The 16,959-nt window shown below is 46.5% G+C and overlaps 1 protein-coding gene across 1 annotated transcript in view; it reads right to left on the reverse strand.

Moving 5' to 3' along the window:
• Positions 1-4,303: 4,303 nt before the first annotated feature.
• Positions 4,304-16,959, reverse strand: part of LOC141154965 (cytochrome P450 2G1-like) — a 102,091-nt gene continuing 89,435 nt past the window's right edge. The window contains exons 8-9 of the mRNA XM_073641545.1: positions 8,218-8,359; positions 4,304-6,853 (exon numbers count right to left, since the gene is read on the reverse strand). Coding sequence (XP_073497646.1) covers positions 6,666-6,853; positions 8,218-8,359 — 330 coding nt within the window. The 3' untranslated portion in view covers positions 4,304-6,665. The remainder of the gene's footprint in view (positions 6,854-8,217; positions 8,360-16,959) is intronic.

A 16,959-nucleotide genomic window follows, 5' to 3' on the forward strand; every position in this document is an offset into this window, starting at 1 on the left:
TAGATGCAGAAAAAAATTATATTCAGTTTGCAACCTGATGGAGGTCAGTATAGATGGATTAATAGAACAAGACCCACACACAGCTAGAAGCCCAATATTTTTTCAGAGGTAGATGCAGGAAAAAAATATATTCAGTTTGCAACCTGATGGAGGTCAGTATAGATGGACTAATACAACAAGTCCCACACACAGCTAGAAGCCCAAATATTTTTTCAGAGGTACTGTAGATGCAGATAAAAATTAGTTTTAATTTGCAACCTGATGGAGGTCAGTATAGATGGACTAATAGAGAAAGTCCGACACACTACTAGAAGGCCAAATATTTTTTCAGAGGTAGATGCAGAAAAAAATATATTCAGTTTGCAACCTGATGGAGGTCAGTATAGATGGACTAATAGAGAAAGTCCGACACACTACTAGAAGGCCAAATATTTTTTCAGAGCTAGATGCAGAAAAAAATTATATTCAGTTTGCAACCTGATGGAGGTCAGTATAGATGGATTAATAGAACAAGACCCACACACAGCTAGAAGCCCAATATTTTTTCAGAGGTAGATGCAGAAAAAAATATATTCAGTTTGCAACCTGATGGAGGTCAGTATAGATGGACTAATACAACAAGTCCCACACACAGCTAGAAGCCCAATATTTTTTCAGAGGTAGATTCAGAAAAAAATATATTCAGTTTGCAACCTGATGGAGGTCAGTATAGATGGACTAATACAACAAGTCCCACACACAGCTAGAAGCCGAAATATTTTTTCAGAGGTACTGTAGATGCAGATAAAAATTAGTTTTAATTTGCAACCTGATGGAGGTCAGTATAGATGGACTAATAGAGAAAGTCCGACACACTACTAGAAGGCCAAATATTTTTTCAGAGCTAGATGCAGAAAAAAATTATATTCAGTTTGCAACCTGATGGAGGTCAGTATAGATGGATTAATAGAACAAGACCCACACACAGCTAGAAGCCCAATATTTTTTCAGAGGTAGATGCAGGAAAAAAATATATTCAGTTTGCAACCTGATGGAGGTCAGTATAGATGGACTAATACAACAAGTCCCACACACAGGTAGAAGCCCAAATATTTTTTCAGAGGTACTGTAGATGCAGATAAAAATTAGTTTTAATTTGCAACCTGATGGAGGTCAGTATAGATGGACTAATAGAATGATGCTATGCCCAAAAGATTTTACTTCACTAGGTGCAGTAAAAAAATTGGTATTCTATACACAGGTGGTATATCTTGCAACACAGATAGGCTACTCCACTGACTAACACACTCTGCAATAGGCCAAAAAGGATTAGCTTTGCTAGATTCAGCCAAATGCTGTGAAAAAAACTTGCACAGCACTGGCACAGACCTGCCTGGCAAAAACTGATAGGAACTGATGTAACCTAGTCCTGAAAAGGACTCCAATTACAATTAGTCTTTACTCCCACAACCTATCTATTTAAGAGCACAGACCTCCCTGATAAAAGTCGTAGGAAATGCTGTAACCTAGTCCTTAAAAGGACTGCAATCACAACTATTCCCTACTCCCAAGCTATCTGTATATTTGTGCGAAAATTGGCTTGAAATTAACAAGGTATAGCGCACACAGCAACAGCGGTGCCGTCTAACACGCAGCTGCAGCAGTGAGAAAATGGTGGCGACGGGGAAAATGGCTTGGTCTTATAGGGCAAGGACATGTGACATACACTGCCAATGACACATGCCCTTGCTTGTGTGAAAAAAAGCACTTCGCTCCGTGTGTGCGCTGCTGATAGGCTGACAGATTGCACCTCCCCACTGTAAATGCGGGAAAGAGAAAAAAAAATGGAGATCTTCATTATTCCTGCAGAGATCCATCCCCTGCCCCTCCCCCCGCCCCGCTGTACACTCAAACTGCGTATTAACATTAATTTTCATCATTACTGAGAAAAAATCCAGTTATGATTTTGGTGCACGAACAGTTATCGAACATAACCTCGAACAGCCGAATTTTTCTCAAATTGTTCGTGTTCGCCGAACGGCTCGAACACCGCCCAAAACAGCTCGAATTTGAGATTGGCGAACAGTTCGAGTAGAACAACGCTCATCTCTACTTGTGGGCACTGTAGGATTTTAAACCTTTAAGGCGTAATGTGTTAACAGTGGTTTTCTTGGTGACTGTAGTGCCAGCTGCCTTGAGATCATTAACAAGTTCCCCCCATGTAGTTTTAGGCTGATCTCTCACCTTCCTCATGATCAAGGATACCACACGAGGTGAGATTTTGCATGGTACCCCAGATCGATGTCGATTGACAGTCATTTTGTATTTCTTCCATTTTCGTACTACTGCACCAACAGTTGTCTCCTTCTCACCCAGAATCTTACTTGTGGTTTTGTAGCCCATTCCAGCTTTGTGCAGGTCTATGATCTTGTCCCTGACATCCTTAGAAAGCTCTTTGGTCTTGCCCATGTTGTAGAGGTTAGAGTCTGACTGATTAATTGAGTCTGTGGACAGGAGTCTTTTATACAGGTGACTATGTAAGACAGCTGTCTTTAATGCAGGTAATGAGTTGATTAGTTCTGTAGGAGCCAAAACTCATAATGGTTTGTAGGGGATCAAGTACTTATTTCTCACTGCAAAATGCAAATACATTTATCTAATTTATACAATGTGATTTTCTTGATTTTTTTTTTTTGGGATATTGTATCTCTCAATGTTAAAATGAACCTACTCTTAAAATTATAGATTGCTCATGTCTTTGTCAGTGGGCAAACTTACAAAAACAGCAAGGCATCAAATAATTATTTCCTTCACTGTATATATCAGACACATGCATATATTACAAAGACTGTGCGTACATAGCATAAACTGTCCCTATATAGCCTAGACTGTGTGTATATAACATAGATTGTGCCTATATAGTGTAGACTATGTGTATATAGTTCATTCCCGATGATCAACTGGTGTAAACATGCCAACAATCACCCAAAGAATAAGCAAGGTGTTTGTTCGTTGGGTGATTGTGTGGCATCCCGGTACCCGTTCTACTCCTGCTAAATGAGACAGTTGTATTGTGGTAGTAGATTTGTTCCATTGTGTGTACTGAGTTGTGAGATATAATACATTGAATTGTAAATTAGTATTTTCCTGCCATCTACTGGCCAATGTGTGTATATGAAAGTTAAGTGATTAATCTCCTCACAACAAGCTGCCATAGCAATGGCTGGAAGGAGCCTCCCAGCTCAGGGCTCTCACTCTGACTGAAGCACTGGTTCAAACCAGTTGTGGGCTGTTCCAGCTGCCTAAGGAAGATGTAGGAGAGACACTTTTCTCTCAGAGAAGAGTTCTCAATGCCAGTCTACGCTGAGGGGACATTTTTCCTCACATAATCTCCTTCACAAAAGAGTGAAGCCTCTTCCAGTCAGGAGAGATAATGCTGTACATGGACTCTCCTGCTCTCTGGTTATCCTAATCGCTTCTAGCCAGGACCAGATCCACGTGGCTGCCATGCCATCTACTTTGTGTAAACCTACCCCTGCGAGAGGGAATGGTGGGATAAAAACTATGAGTACATCCACACTTTAGTGTGTTTTCCACAGAGAGTCAATCTGTGAAGGTCCCTGCATCAGTTTAATATTTCTTGGACTGCGCATAGTATTTCCTCTACTAGTGAAGAGAACTCTGCTCCAGCCGCCCTGAGAGGCCATAACAATTCTTGCCTCATGAGGAGAGAACCATTACTTTCATATGCACAATATACTGTGAACTTTGCCTGTAAGAGAGACTGTACCCTGTTACCTCATTCAGTAAAATTGTTATGTTTACAAGTTCACCTGCGTGTCTATCTGCTTGAGATTGCACAAACATCACGGGCGCTCCAAAACCTGCACCCAGACAGCACCGCTACAGGAGTGCCCCCCCCCAGGGGGGTCCTATACCATCCACAAGTGCCACCTCCCGCTTTTGAAATTGTTGTGGACACGAGGGAAGCGTTGAGGGGTCCAGCGACCCACTTCAGCTACCGTGACATCATTATCTGCTGCCAGTGAGACTACATATCCCAGCTGGCCCTTCTTCAACATCTTGCGCCTCCCCAGTGGCCCACCAGAATTGGACACCAGTGTAAATATCACCGGTGTTGGCTGCACATTGTCCCATATAATTCCAGTATGTGCAGTTGATAACTTTTACTGTATATGGGGACTGAACCATCATTAGCGATATTTGTGTGCCCAACATTGTTTATCAACCTGTGTAAAGAGGCCTATAAACAATTAACAATTGACTTTTATAAAGTCAATCAGCATTTATTTTACAGCGTGAAATCAGCAGTTTAAATCCACTGTAAGTGTGTGCGATGGTGCAATATTTTAGCATTTGGGTGCCGAACTTTTAATATTGCCCAGGGCCAAACTTTATCTAAAACTAATCCTGGATAGAGAAGGAGCGTAAGCACAGGAATCATTTAATTCTTCCATTACTTTATGTTTCATTGTCTTGAATTTGAAGCAATGTATATACAGAAGTGTTCAAATACATGAGTTAAGCCCAAAATCTTTAAACTAGTTTTTATTTACATGCATTGGGAACATTGCACACTGTTTTCTAGATCAAAACATGAAGAGAAATGTATAAAATTTTTAACTAGTTTACAGAAAATAACAAAAAATGAATATTGGGCTGTTCTAAAAAATAGCAGTGTCTGCATTTGTCTTTACAAACTCACAATATGTCCTCTTCTTTTTTGAGGATTTAGCATTCCTGTGAATCACTAACCTAATATTTAGTTGTATACCCACAGTTTTTTAGAATTGCTTCACATCTATGTTGCATAGAGTCAACCAACTTCGGGCACCTGTCAACTGTTATTCCAGCCCAGGATGCTTTGACTACATTCCACAATTTTTTGACATTTGTTGGCTTTGCCTCAAAAAATGTCGTTTTTGATATTATCCCACAAGTGTTCTATTGGATTAAGGTCCGGGGATTTGCCTGGCCACTTCATAACCTTAATTTTGTTGGACTGGAACCAAGATTTTGCTTATTTACTTGTGTGCTTAGGGTCGTTGTCTTGTTGAAAGACTCATTTCAAGGGCATATCTTCTTCACTGTAAGGCAACATGACCTCTTCAAGTATTTTAATATATGCAAACTGGTCCATGATCCCTGGCATGCGGTAAATAGGTCCGGCACCATAGTAAGAGAAACATGCCCATATCATGATGCTTGCACCACCATGCTTCACTGTCTTAAGAGTGTACTGTGGCTTGAATGCAGAGTTTGGGGGTCGTCTGATGAACTTTCTGCAGCACTTGGACCCAAAAAGAACAATTTTACCTTCATCAGTCCAAAAATGCTTCTCCATTTCTCTTTAGGCCAGTTGATGTGTTCTTTGGCAAATTGTATCCACTTCAGTACATGTCTTTTTTTTTAAGGCTATGTGCCCACGTTGCATTTATGCAGCAGAAAATTTCTGCTGCATAAATGCAAGTCCTCTCCCAGAAAAACGCATGCGGAATTCCGCACGCGTTTATCGCGCATTTTTCGCGCGTTTATCACGCGTTTTCCACATGCGGAATTGCCTTGCATTTTTTATGCATTGAACTAAGGCAATTCCGCTTGCGGAAACGCAAAATTAAATGACATGCTGCGGATTTTTGAACGCGGCATAAACGCTGCGGAAAAATCCGCAGCATGTGCATAGAACTTGCGGAATCCCATTGGGGACCATGGGGTGCGGATATACATGCGTTTTTCAAGCGTTTACGCTGCGGAAATTCCGCAGCATATACGCTTGAAAAATGCTACGTGGGCACACAGCCTAACAGTGGAACTTTGCGGGGACTTCTTGCTAAGAGATTAGCTTCACACTGGCGTCTTCTAACTGTCACAGTACTCACAGGTAACTTGAGACTGTATTTGTTCATCTTGGAGCTGACCATTGGCTGAGTCTTTGTCTTTCTGGCTATTCTTCAATCCATTCGAATGGTAGTCTTCCATTTTCTTCCAAGTCTCTCTGGTTTTGCTTTCCATTACAAAGTATTGGAGATCATTTTAGCTGAACATACTATCATTGTCTGCACTTCTTTATAAGTTTTATCCTCTCCAATCAACTATTTAATCAAAGTACGCTGTTCTTCTGAAAAATGTCTCAAATGACCCATATTTCTCAGATTTTCAAGAAGTAATACATGTACAACATGTGCTGGCTTCACCCTTAAATATGGGCGACCTGATTCACACCTGTTTCTTCACAGAATGATTGACCTCACTAATTGAACTCTACACTGCTATTAATTTGAACACACCCCCGTGCAATCAATTATTCAAATATACAGACTCAAAAACCTGCAGATCATGAATGCGGAGTCTGTTGGTTTTTTAGAATATACTGCACCAACTGGTAAATTGTCTGACATGTGGTGATATAATTTATACCAAAAACAGTGATTAATCTGGTTAGTCATATTGGACTGCTATTATTTTGAACACTACTGTAGATGGGCCTATGCATGCATTTTATACAAATCAGACAGAAGAAATAAAATCATGCAAAAAAAAATAATTAGTCCAGCAAAGTAATGATTAGGTTGAACAAGAAAAGTAGTCGGATGAATAATCGAGTATTATCCATAGAAAGTCCACACATGTTTCCAGAAAATGCCTGGGAACAGCAAAAAAAAAAATCAGGCCTCGCGAGGTAGAAATGACAGCTCATAGTGAATGGGAGCATTTAAGAATCCCTCCAATTTTGGAGCGATATCAGACTCTGTAAATTCTGTCATTGAAGTCAGTTTAAAGTTTTGCAAGATGGTGGTAAGGAAGATAAAAAGCTCCATACGGGCCAAAACCTCGCCTGGGCAGATCCTTTTTCCTAAAAAGAGTAAATATTAAAAGTTAGATAGATAGGGGGAAAATATAAGCCCAACAGAGTCTAATGTGATGAATAAGAGGTTGAAATAGTTGAGGTAACTGTTCACCATTATCATCTCCAATAAAATCCAGTAGACAATGTAGATGATAGTCAGAGCAGTTTATTGTCAACGCATTTCGAAGCTGAACAAACTTGTTCCTCAGGGGAAGAAGTTTGTTCAACTTCGAAACACATGGATATTAAACCGCACTGACTATCCTGTCCACTGTCTCCTGGATTTTATTGGAATTACAGTACCAGCAGAGCAGATCACCAGCTTTCTTCTAATATTTAATAATAAAAGTTAGGCACTATCATGACCGGTCCTACACCAGACCCATTCATAAAAGCGAATTCAAATGGATGAGGACAGAATGATCATTAATACCATCGTTCTGTCATCATACAGCATCCATGTTATTAACAGTGTGTCCCCTGTGTACACTGGACAACGTACTGTTGATGACGATGATATTTATGCTGAGATAAACTGTCTAACCACTTGACAAAAGAGCGTTTTGTTCATTTGATGGCTGATTGTTGGCCTTGTTTAAACAGCTCAGTTATTGGGAATGAGTTCTCACTTCAGATGCACAAACAACTTGTAAAATAAGCAAGTTAGTACTAGGTAGGTTTCGCACATCCATGAAACATGGATAGTTCTTACACCGGAAGATCCGGATCGATCATCCAGGTCTCCTCATCTGAGCTAATTGTTTCATATATGCAAATAAAATAGTCAGCTCAGGTTGAAACACCCCACTGTCAAGCCAGGTTTTCCCTTGCAAAAACATTCTCCAGTTGGAAAACCCAGAGGGAAATTGGCCTAACTAAGCAGGGAGGAAGTAAAGGGCAGCATTAACTATTTTCCTACTCTGCAGCTCTACATCAGAAACATGAGTTTTCCCACAGGCTAGATATAGATGAGTGTATTACTGGTGCATTTTTCACTTATATTACAAATACATGTCCTGGTACCAATGTACAGTAGGTCTAATGATTTGAACTTAAAGCTTCAGTTTGTGTCCTTAGACCAACAGTTTGGCTAGTACTTGCACTAGTAATACAGACACATAAATGCTCCCGTATTATGCTTATCTGGATTCCACTTAGCGTGCATATCCTAATGATTATATTTTAAGTGAATATTTGGGGATAAACTTGATTAATTGTATAATAAAAAATAATCTCTTGAGATCTCTGCTTGCAGTCAATAATTATTAATAATTGTTTACATTCAGAGAATATAGCTTCTCATACCCCATACCAGTCGTGTTCTCAACCTCTATGATTGCTGTACCGCTGCAGGAATTTTAGTTTCTTACCTACTGAAAAAGGCATCACTGCTTCATTCTTCTTGAACTTGCCACTCTCATCTAAGAAGCGGTTCGGATCAAACTTCCATGGAGAAGCAAACTGTTCAGGGTCACGATGAACGGTGCAGAGTAAAGGGTAAATTTCTGTGCCCTTAAAAATAATACAAAAAGTGTTAATTCAGCTCAACACTCCTGTGTTAGAAATAAGTATCCCAAAGCCTTTTCTGAAGTCTCGCACTTTAAAATCAATTCTGACAAATCTCAAATTCTTCACTATAATCTAAAAAGCTCTAGCTTCGACGACATCAGGAATTTATCCTCTTTCAACTGGGAAAATAAGGAAATATCGTATCTTGGAATCTTCCTAACTAAAAATTTGAAATCCCTAATTCCTACAAACATGGATAATATTTCTAAACTATTTCTAATGACCTAATCTCTTTTAACACCTCTGAATTATCTTGGGTATTGTAGCGTCGGTGTCCCTGCCTCCTGCTAGGCAGGGACGCTGTTCCCCTCACCTCTCTGCTCCGTGCCCGGCGGCTTCCTCCCGCTCTGCCTGCAGCGCCCGCTCTCCCCCGGTCACTGTGCTTAGGGCGCGCACGCGCGCGCTCCCCCTCTTTTAAAGGGGCCGCGCGCGTCGCCCTAAGGAGTCCCCGGCCAATGGCCAGAGGATCCCTCCATATATAAGGCACCTCCTCCAAAATGGAGGTGCCCGAGCAATGTTGTTGCACTGTTCACTACTCTGCTTCAGCCCTCAGGTCCCGTTGCCAGTTATCTGCCAGTTACCTGCCAGTCTGCTGCCTGATTCCTGCCTGTCATCCGCTTTCCTGCTTGCTAGCCTGAGGTCCGACGGTCTGCCTTCCGACACCTGTCAGTCTGTCTATGGACCAGCTTGCCCGCTCACCTGGGAGCGCTCACCTGCTACCTGCCTGATAGCCTACCTGGAGGCTCCGCCGTCACGTGCTGTGACCACCTGCCAGTCCAGAGACTCTTGCCCGCTCACCTGGGAGCGCTCACCTGCTACCTGCCTGATAGCCTACCTGGAGGCTCCGCCGTCACGTGCTGTGACCACCTGCCAGTCCAGAGACTCTTGCCCGCTCACCTGGGAGCGCTCACCTGCTACCTGCCTGATAGCCTACCTGGAGGCTCCGCCGTCACGTGCTGTGACCACCTGCCAGTCCAGAGACTCTTGCCCGCTCACCTGGGAGCGCTCATCTGCTACCTGCCTGTTAGCCTACCTGGAGGCTCCGCCGTCACATGCTGTGACCACCTGCTTATCCTGAGACTCTCGCCTGCTCACCTGGGAGCACTCATCTGCCATCTGCCTGCTAGCCTACCTGGAGGCTCAGCCGTCACAGGTCGTACCTGCCCGTTTACCCAGAGACTGCCCCGGTCACTTGCCGTGACCTCCTGCCCGTTTACCCAGAGACTGTCCCGGTCACTTGCTGTGACCTCCTGCCCGTTTACCCAGAGACTGTCCCGGTCACTTGCTGTGACCTCCTGCCCGTTTACCCAGAGACTGTCCCGGTCACTTGCCGTGACCTCCTGCCCGTTTGTCCAGAGACTGTCCCGGTCACCTGCTGTGACCGCATGCCTGTCTTCCCTGGTCGCCACCCGCTTCCTTACAAGGACTGCCCCTTGTATAAGTTGCTCAGAGGTTCCGCCTCCCAGACCCATTACAGTTTGCTCGGGCCATGGAACCCGGTGGCACCCAAGCTCCCTCGCTCTCGGACCTTTGTCATGAACTGTCCCGACAGAGGTCCCAACAGGAGTCCATCCTGGGTCACCTGCGGAAGGTCAATACTCGCCTGGACACTTTGACTGCTCCGCTGCCCACCAATACCATAGTATCCTGCTCTGGAATCCGGCTTTCTGCACCTCCTCGCTTCGGAGGCGACTCCGCTCAAGCTCGGGGCTTCATTAACCAGTGCACCCTGCACTTTGAACACCAGTCCCACCAGTTTAATTCCGACCGGGCCAAAGTAGCCTTCATCATGTCCCATCTCACGGGAGAGGCACTGGCTTGGCTAAATCCTCTATGGGAGAGAGGAGACCCTTTGGTGTCCGACCTGCCAGCCTTTCTCACGGCTTTCCGGAAGGTCTTCGACGAACCCGGACGGAAGACCTCATCCGCCTCATCTCTGCTACGCCTCCGTCAAGGGAGTCTCACCGTGGGCCAATATGCCATACGGTTCCGTACCCTAGCTTCGGAGCTGGCCTGGGATAACGACGCCCTGGTGTCCGTCTTCTGGGAGGGTCTGTCCGGCCGTATTAAAGATGAACTCGCCGGTCGGGACATTCCTACCACTCTCGACGATTTGATTACACTTGCCACCCGGATTGACATCCGGTTCCAGGAGCGCGCTAGGGAGGTCACCCGTGAGAGGAGGATTCCACGTCTAGTCCCTACCTTCCAGAGACCCGTCACTCCCCCTGTTACTCCCCAGGCACACTCACCTGAGCCTATGCAGGTCGACCAGACCAAGATGGTCAAGACCCGTCAAGACTTACGTCGTGCCGAGGGGAGCTGTTTCTACTGTGGCAGTAAGGAGCACCGGATCCGTTCCTGCCCTGAGAGGTCGGGAAACGCCTGTGTCTAGGATCGCTCAGAGAGGTCGCCCTAGACAAAAGTAAGCCCTCTCCATCCCTGATGCTGTCTGTTTCTATCCTCTGCGGAGAGAACCGCTATTTTGAACTGGCTCAACTTGACTCTGGAGCTGCTGGAAATCTCATCTCTCAATCCCTGGTAGAAAAATACCACATTCCCACCAAACCTCTGGCCGTACCTATATCTGTCGCCGCCGTGGATGGGGGCCTCTTACCACATCCCATCCAACTCATCACCGAATCTCTGACTCTACAGGTGGGAATGCTGCATTCCGAGAGCATCTCCTTTCATGTTCTGCCTGGACTCTCTCACGCACTATTGCTTGGCCTGCCTTGGCTCCAGAGACATGCACCCGTGCTTGACTGGCAGACCGGAGAGGTCCTTCGCTGGGGACAGGACTGCCATAAGACTTGTCTAGTTCCCGTTCATCCTGCCCGTCCTTCTCCTACCCCAGCCAATCTGCCCGGTCTTCCGGTTCCCTATTGGTCTTATGCGGATGTCTACGATAAAAAAGAGGCAGAGACTTTACCTCCTCATAGACCATACGACTGCCCAATCGACCTGATGCCCGGCTCTACTCCTCCGCTTGGGCGAATCTACCCTTTGTCCGCTGCTGAAACCCGGTCCATGTCTGAATATATTGAGGAGAACCTGGCCCGGGGATTTATCCGGAAATCTACCTCCCCGGCGGGAGCAGGCTTCTTCTTTGTCAAAAAGAAGGAAGGCTCACTCCGTCCATGTATAGACTATAGAGGCCTAAACCAGATTACTGTGAAGAATAAATACCCCCTTCCGCTTATTCCTGAATTATTTGACCGTCTGAGGGGGGATAGAATCTTTACCAAACTGGATCTCCGTGGGGCATATAACCTGGTCCGTATCCGTCAGGGGGATGAGTGGAAGACGGCATTCAATACCCGGGACGGCCACTATGAGTACCTTGTGATGCCCTTCGGTCTCTGTAACGCTCCTGCCGTCTTTCAAGAGTTGGTCAATGACATCTTCCGTGATCTTCTCTACTCCTGCGTGGTGGTGTACCTGGACGATATCTTGGTCTTCTCTCCGGATCTTCCTACTCACCGGAGGGACGTTCGTCAGGTCCTGCTCAGGCTCAGGCAGAACCACCTCTACGCTAAATATGAGAAGTGCATCTTTGAACAGACCTCTCTTCCATTTCTGGGCTACATAATCTCTCAGACTGGTCTACAAATGGATCCTGAGAAACTGGCTGCCATCCAGAAGTGGCCCCGACCAGAGGGGTTGAAGGCTATTCAGCGGTTCCTGGGCTTCGCCAACTATTACCGCCTGTTCATACCGCACTTCTCTTCCCGGACTGCCCCTATCTCTGCTCTCACCCGTAAAGGTACGAACCCCAGAGAATGGCCGCCCGAAGCAGAGAAGGCATTTCTTTCCTTAAAACAGGCCTTCCTCTCCGCCTCGGTGCTGCATCGTCCGGACGGCAACAAACAATTCTTCCTAGAAGTTGACGCATCCTCCTCCGGAGCTGGGGCGGTACTTACCCAAAAATCTTCTTCCGGAAGAAAGGTAACCTGCGGCTTTTTCTCCAAACTTTTCTCCTCTTCTGAGCGCAATTATTCTATAGGAGACCGAGAATTGTTGGCCATTAAGATGGCACTGGAGGAGTGGCGTTACCTGCTCGAGGGGGCTCTCCACCCGGTAATAATTTACACTGACCACAAGAACTTGGCATATCTCCAGAGCGCCCAGAGACTTAACTCGCGCCAAGCCCGGTGGTCTTTGTTTTTTGCCGCTTTGATTTCATTCTTCATTTTCGTCCGGCTGACAAAAACATCAAAGCTGACGCCCTGTCCCGATCCTTTCTGGTGTCTGATCTTGAGGAGGAGCCTAAACACATCATAGATCCCGCCAGAGTAATGCAGGTAGCCCCTCGTGGGCCTAAATCGTCTCCCTCCCGGTAAGACGTTCGTAACGGAGTCCGATCGGGAGAAGATTCTACACTGGGGTCACTCGTCTAAGCTAGCTGGGCACGCCGGTCAGAAAAAGACCCTCCAGCTTATTACCCGGCACTACTGGTGGCCTACCCTGCACAAGGATGTAATTGACTTTGTTTCTGCCTGTGTGTCCTGCGCCCGCAACAAAGTTCCGAGACACCTGCCTGCCGGCCGCCTTCTTCCTCTGCCTGTGCCTGCTGCCCCGTGGCAACATATAGCTATGGACTTCATAACAGATCTCCCCGTCTCTGCCGGTTGTACGGTCATTTGGGTGGTCGCTGACCGCTTTTCCAAAATGGCTCATTTTATTCCCTTGCCAGGCCTCCCGTCTGCTCCCGAGCTAGCTAAGGACTTTATCCGCCACATCTTCCGTCTCCATGGTCTGCCTCTCCACATCGTGTCGGATCGTGGGGTTCAGTTCACCTCACGCTTCTGGAGAGCCACATGTAAACTGCTCGACATCACCCTGGACTTCTCCTCCGCTTACCACCCACAGTCCAATGGTCAAGTGGAGCGGATCAATCAGAATTTGACCAGTTACCTCCGGCACTTCGTTAATGCCCACCATTCAGACTGGGTGGATCTCCTACCATGGGCCGAGTTCTCTTACAACAATCACGAGAGCGAATCTTCTTCTAAATCCCCGTTTTTTGTAGTCTTCGGTCAGCATCCTCGGATACCTTTTCCTGTCTCCACCTCTGTGGACAACCCGGCCGCGGAATCTCTCGTTAGCAAATTTTCCTCCATTTGGGAGAGCACCCGATCCGCACTCCTTCAGTCATCCGAGCGGATGAAGAGACACGCCGACAAAAAACGCCTGGATTCCCCACAATTTCGTCCCGGAGATAAAGTCTGGCTCTCATTCAAATATGTCCGGCTCAAGATTCCTTCCTATAAGTTAGGGCCTCGGTTCATCGGCCCACTGGAGGTTATCAAACAGATCAACCCGGTGGCCTATAAATTGAAACTCTCGGCCAACTTACGGATCCCTAACTCCTTCCGTGTATCTCTTCTCAAACCCGTGGTACTTAACTCCTTTTCCAAGTCTACAGGTACGCCTCCTGCTCCGGATTCTGCTGAAGACGAGTTTGAGGTAGAGAACATTCTGGCCACCAAAAGGGTAAGAGGAAAGACCTTTTTTATAGTGGATTGGAAGGGGTTTGGTCCTGAGAAGAGAACATGGGAGCCCCGGGAGAACATCCATGCCCCTCTCATCCTTGCTAAATTTCTGTCTGGCCTAAAAAAGGGGGGGCCTAAAGGGGGGGTACTGTAGCGTCGACGTCCCTGCCTCCTGCTAGGCAGGGACGCTGTTCCCCTCACCTCTCTGCTCCGTGCCCGGCGGCTTCCTCCCGCTCTGCCTGCAGCGCCCGCTCTCCCCCGGTCACCGTGCTTAGGGCGCGCGCGCTCCCCCTCTCTTAAAGGGGCCGCGCGCGTCGCCCTAAGGAGTCCCCGGCCAATGGCCGGAGGATCCCTCCATATATAAGGCACCTCCTCCAAAATGGAGGTGCCCGAGCAATGTTGTTGCACTGTTCACTACTCTGCTTCAGCCCTCAGGTCCCGTTGCCAGTTACCTGCCAGTTACCTGCCAGTCTCCTGCCAGTTTGCTGCCTGATTCCTGCCTGTCATCCGCTTTCCTGCTTGCTAGCCTGAGGTCCGACGGTCTGCCTTCCGACACCTGTCAGTCTGTCTATGGACCAGCTTGCCCGCTCACCTGGGAGCGCTCACCTGCTACCTGCCTGATAGCCTAGCTGGAGGCTCCGCCGTCACGTGCTGTGACCACCTGCCAGTCCAGAGACTCTTGCCCGCTCACCTGGGAGCGCTCACCTGCTACCTGCCTGATAGCCTACCTGGAGGCTCCGCCGTCACGTGCTGTGACCACCTGCCAGTCCAGAGACTCTTGCCCACTCACCTGGGAGCGCTCACCTGCTACCTGCCTGATAGCCTACCTGGAGGCTCCGCCGTCACATGCTGTGACCACCTGCTTATCCTGAGACTCTCGCCTGCTCACCTGGGAGCACTCATCTGCCATCTGCCTGCTAGCCTACCTGGAGGCTCAGCCGTCACAGGTCGTACCTGCCCGTTTACCCAGAGACTGCCCCAGTCACTTGCCGTGACCTCCTGCCCGTTTACCCAGAGACTGCCCCGGTCACTTGCCGTGACCTCCTGCCCGTTTACCCAAAGACTGTCCCGGTCACTTGCTGTGACCTCCTGCCCGTTTACTCAGAGACTGTCCCGGTCACTTGCTGTGACCTCCTGCCCGTTTACCCAGAGACTGTCCCGGTCACTTGCCGTGACCTCCTGCCCGTTTGCTCAGAGACTGTCCCGGTCACCTGCTGTGACCGCCTGCCTGTCTTCCCTGGTCGCCACCCGCTTCCTTACAAGGACTGCCCCTTGTATAAGTTGCTCAGAGGTTCCGCCTCCCAGACCCGTTAAAGGTATGTAGGGTAATGGTAGTCAAAACCTATATACTCCCTAAAATCTTCTATATCTTTTGGACTCTCCCCATTATCATTCCTATGTTCTACAGTATCTCTCCAAACTACAGAAATTACTAAACTATTTTATTTGGAATCATAAGAAAATTAGAGTAGCTTCTATGGTTCTGTATAAAAACAAACTTCATGGTTGATTGAGTCTACCAAATCTTCACGCATACTACCTCGCTAATTTAGTTAAACAAAGTAACGGGTGGTTTAACCTTAAATTCACTCCTGCTTGGTCGCTCATTTTTGTAATGATGGTTCCTCTCTTTGTTGGAGAAACTGCGGCCAACCAGGCACACTTTTTCACATTTTTTGGAGCTGCCCCAAAATTAAATTGCTTTGGAGCCAGGTTTTTTCTCTGATAACAAATTTATTCAATAATTATTTCCTAATTACTCCTCAAATGGCCCTCCTCTCTCTAGATTTAGAAAATTTTGAACCTTTTCAAACACAACTTCTGATACACATCTTTCTCGTAACCAAGAATTCTATTGCCACCCTTTGGAAGGATTCTCAACCTCCTAAACTTTGTGACATCATTGAAAAAATCTCTCTTCATAGCTCATTAGAATCTAGATATGCCCTAATCAATAACTATCTTCCTAAATATCACAAAAAATGTAACTGCTGGACCTCAAAATTCCCTTGATTCTCTTCTGTTTGACATTGTTATTTGAATACTTCTCTTTTTTCAATTGGTACCCTCGTGGGTAATTTAAATATTGATTATGAATAGTGTTGAGCGAGCAATAAAATGCTTGGGTGCTCGAAGCTCGGGCCGAGCTCACCGTGATACTCGGGTGCTCGACCCGAGCAACGAGCCCAATGTTAGTCTATGGGAGACCCGAGAATTTTTGCGGCGGCACCCCCGGCCGTCTGTAGAAAGCCTAAAAAGTTCCAAAAATGATAGTGACAGTGCTCAAATGACATGGGGACAACATGGGGATCGCCCCAGCAAGCATTTCTGACCCCCAGGTCACTGCTGTCAACAACGTGGTCAGAGGTATTAAGCCACTTTTACGGTCTCCCAGTAAAACGTTCAAAAACGAAACCTAAACTGTTTTCCTATGAAATATGTTAAGGAACATCCTTTCCAGGGTAAAGACTTGCGTATAAGGTAAAATAAATAACCAAAACCAAAAATACTCCTCCACATCTTGGGCTATGTTCACAAGTAGCATTTTTTATGCGTTTTTTCACTTTTGTATTGCTTTCAACCATGACAAATGCATTCACTGGGAAATGTCATTTTAACATTTTACAACCTTATCTGGCCATGTGCTGTGTGACACATGCATACAGTGCTGAAAAGCCATGGGGACAGCATGGGGAAGACCCCTGGAAGCATCTCTGACACCCAGGTTACAGCCTAAAAGTGTGCCCATCAGAAGTGATCCTTGCCGCATCAGAAGATGCAGACTTGCAACTATCCCCGTGCAAATCCTTGTCCCAGGGCAGTGTTCAAATGTACCTCCCCCATTCCTTGCAATGCAAGCGCAAATATGCAGCCAACCACCCACCCACCTGCAGGCTGCAATACTATACTGATAGCTTGCACATGAAATGGGGCCTTTTAGTTTGGAGGAGGCCGAAGCTGGCCAATACCTCATGGCTGAGTCGGCTGCGAGGTTTCCATACTCATTCCCCAGCCGCCACTATTTGTCCCGGGAACCTTCCCCACACT

The sequence above is a fragment of the Phyllobates terribilis genome, unplaced genomic scaffold, assembly GCF_046119375.1.
Source record: "Phyllobates terribilis strain yellow unplaced genomic scaffold, ASM4611937v1 Scaffold_7__3_contigs__length_470593459, whole genome shotgun sequence".
NCBI lineage: Eukaryota > Metazoa > Chordata > Amphibia > Anura > Dendrobatidae > Phyllobates > Phyllobates terribilis.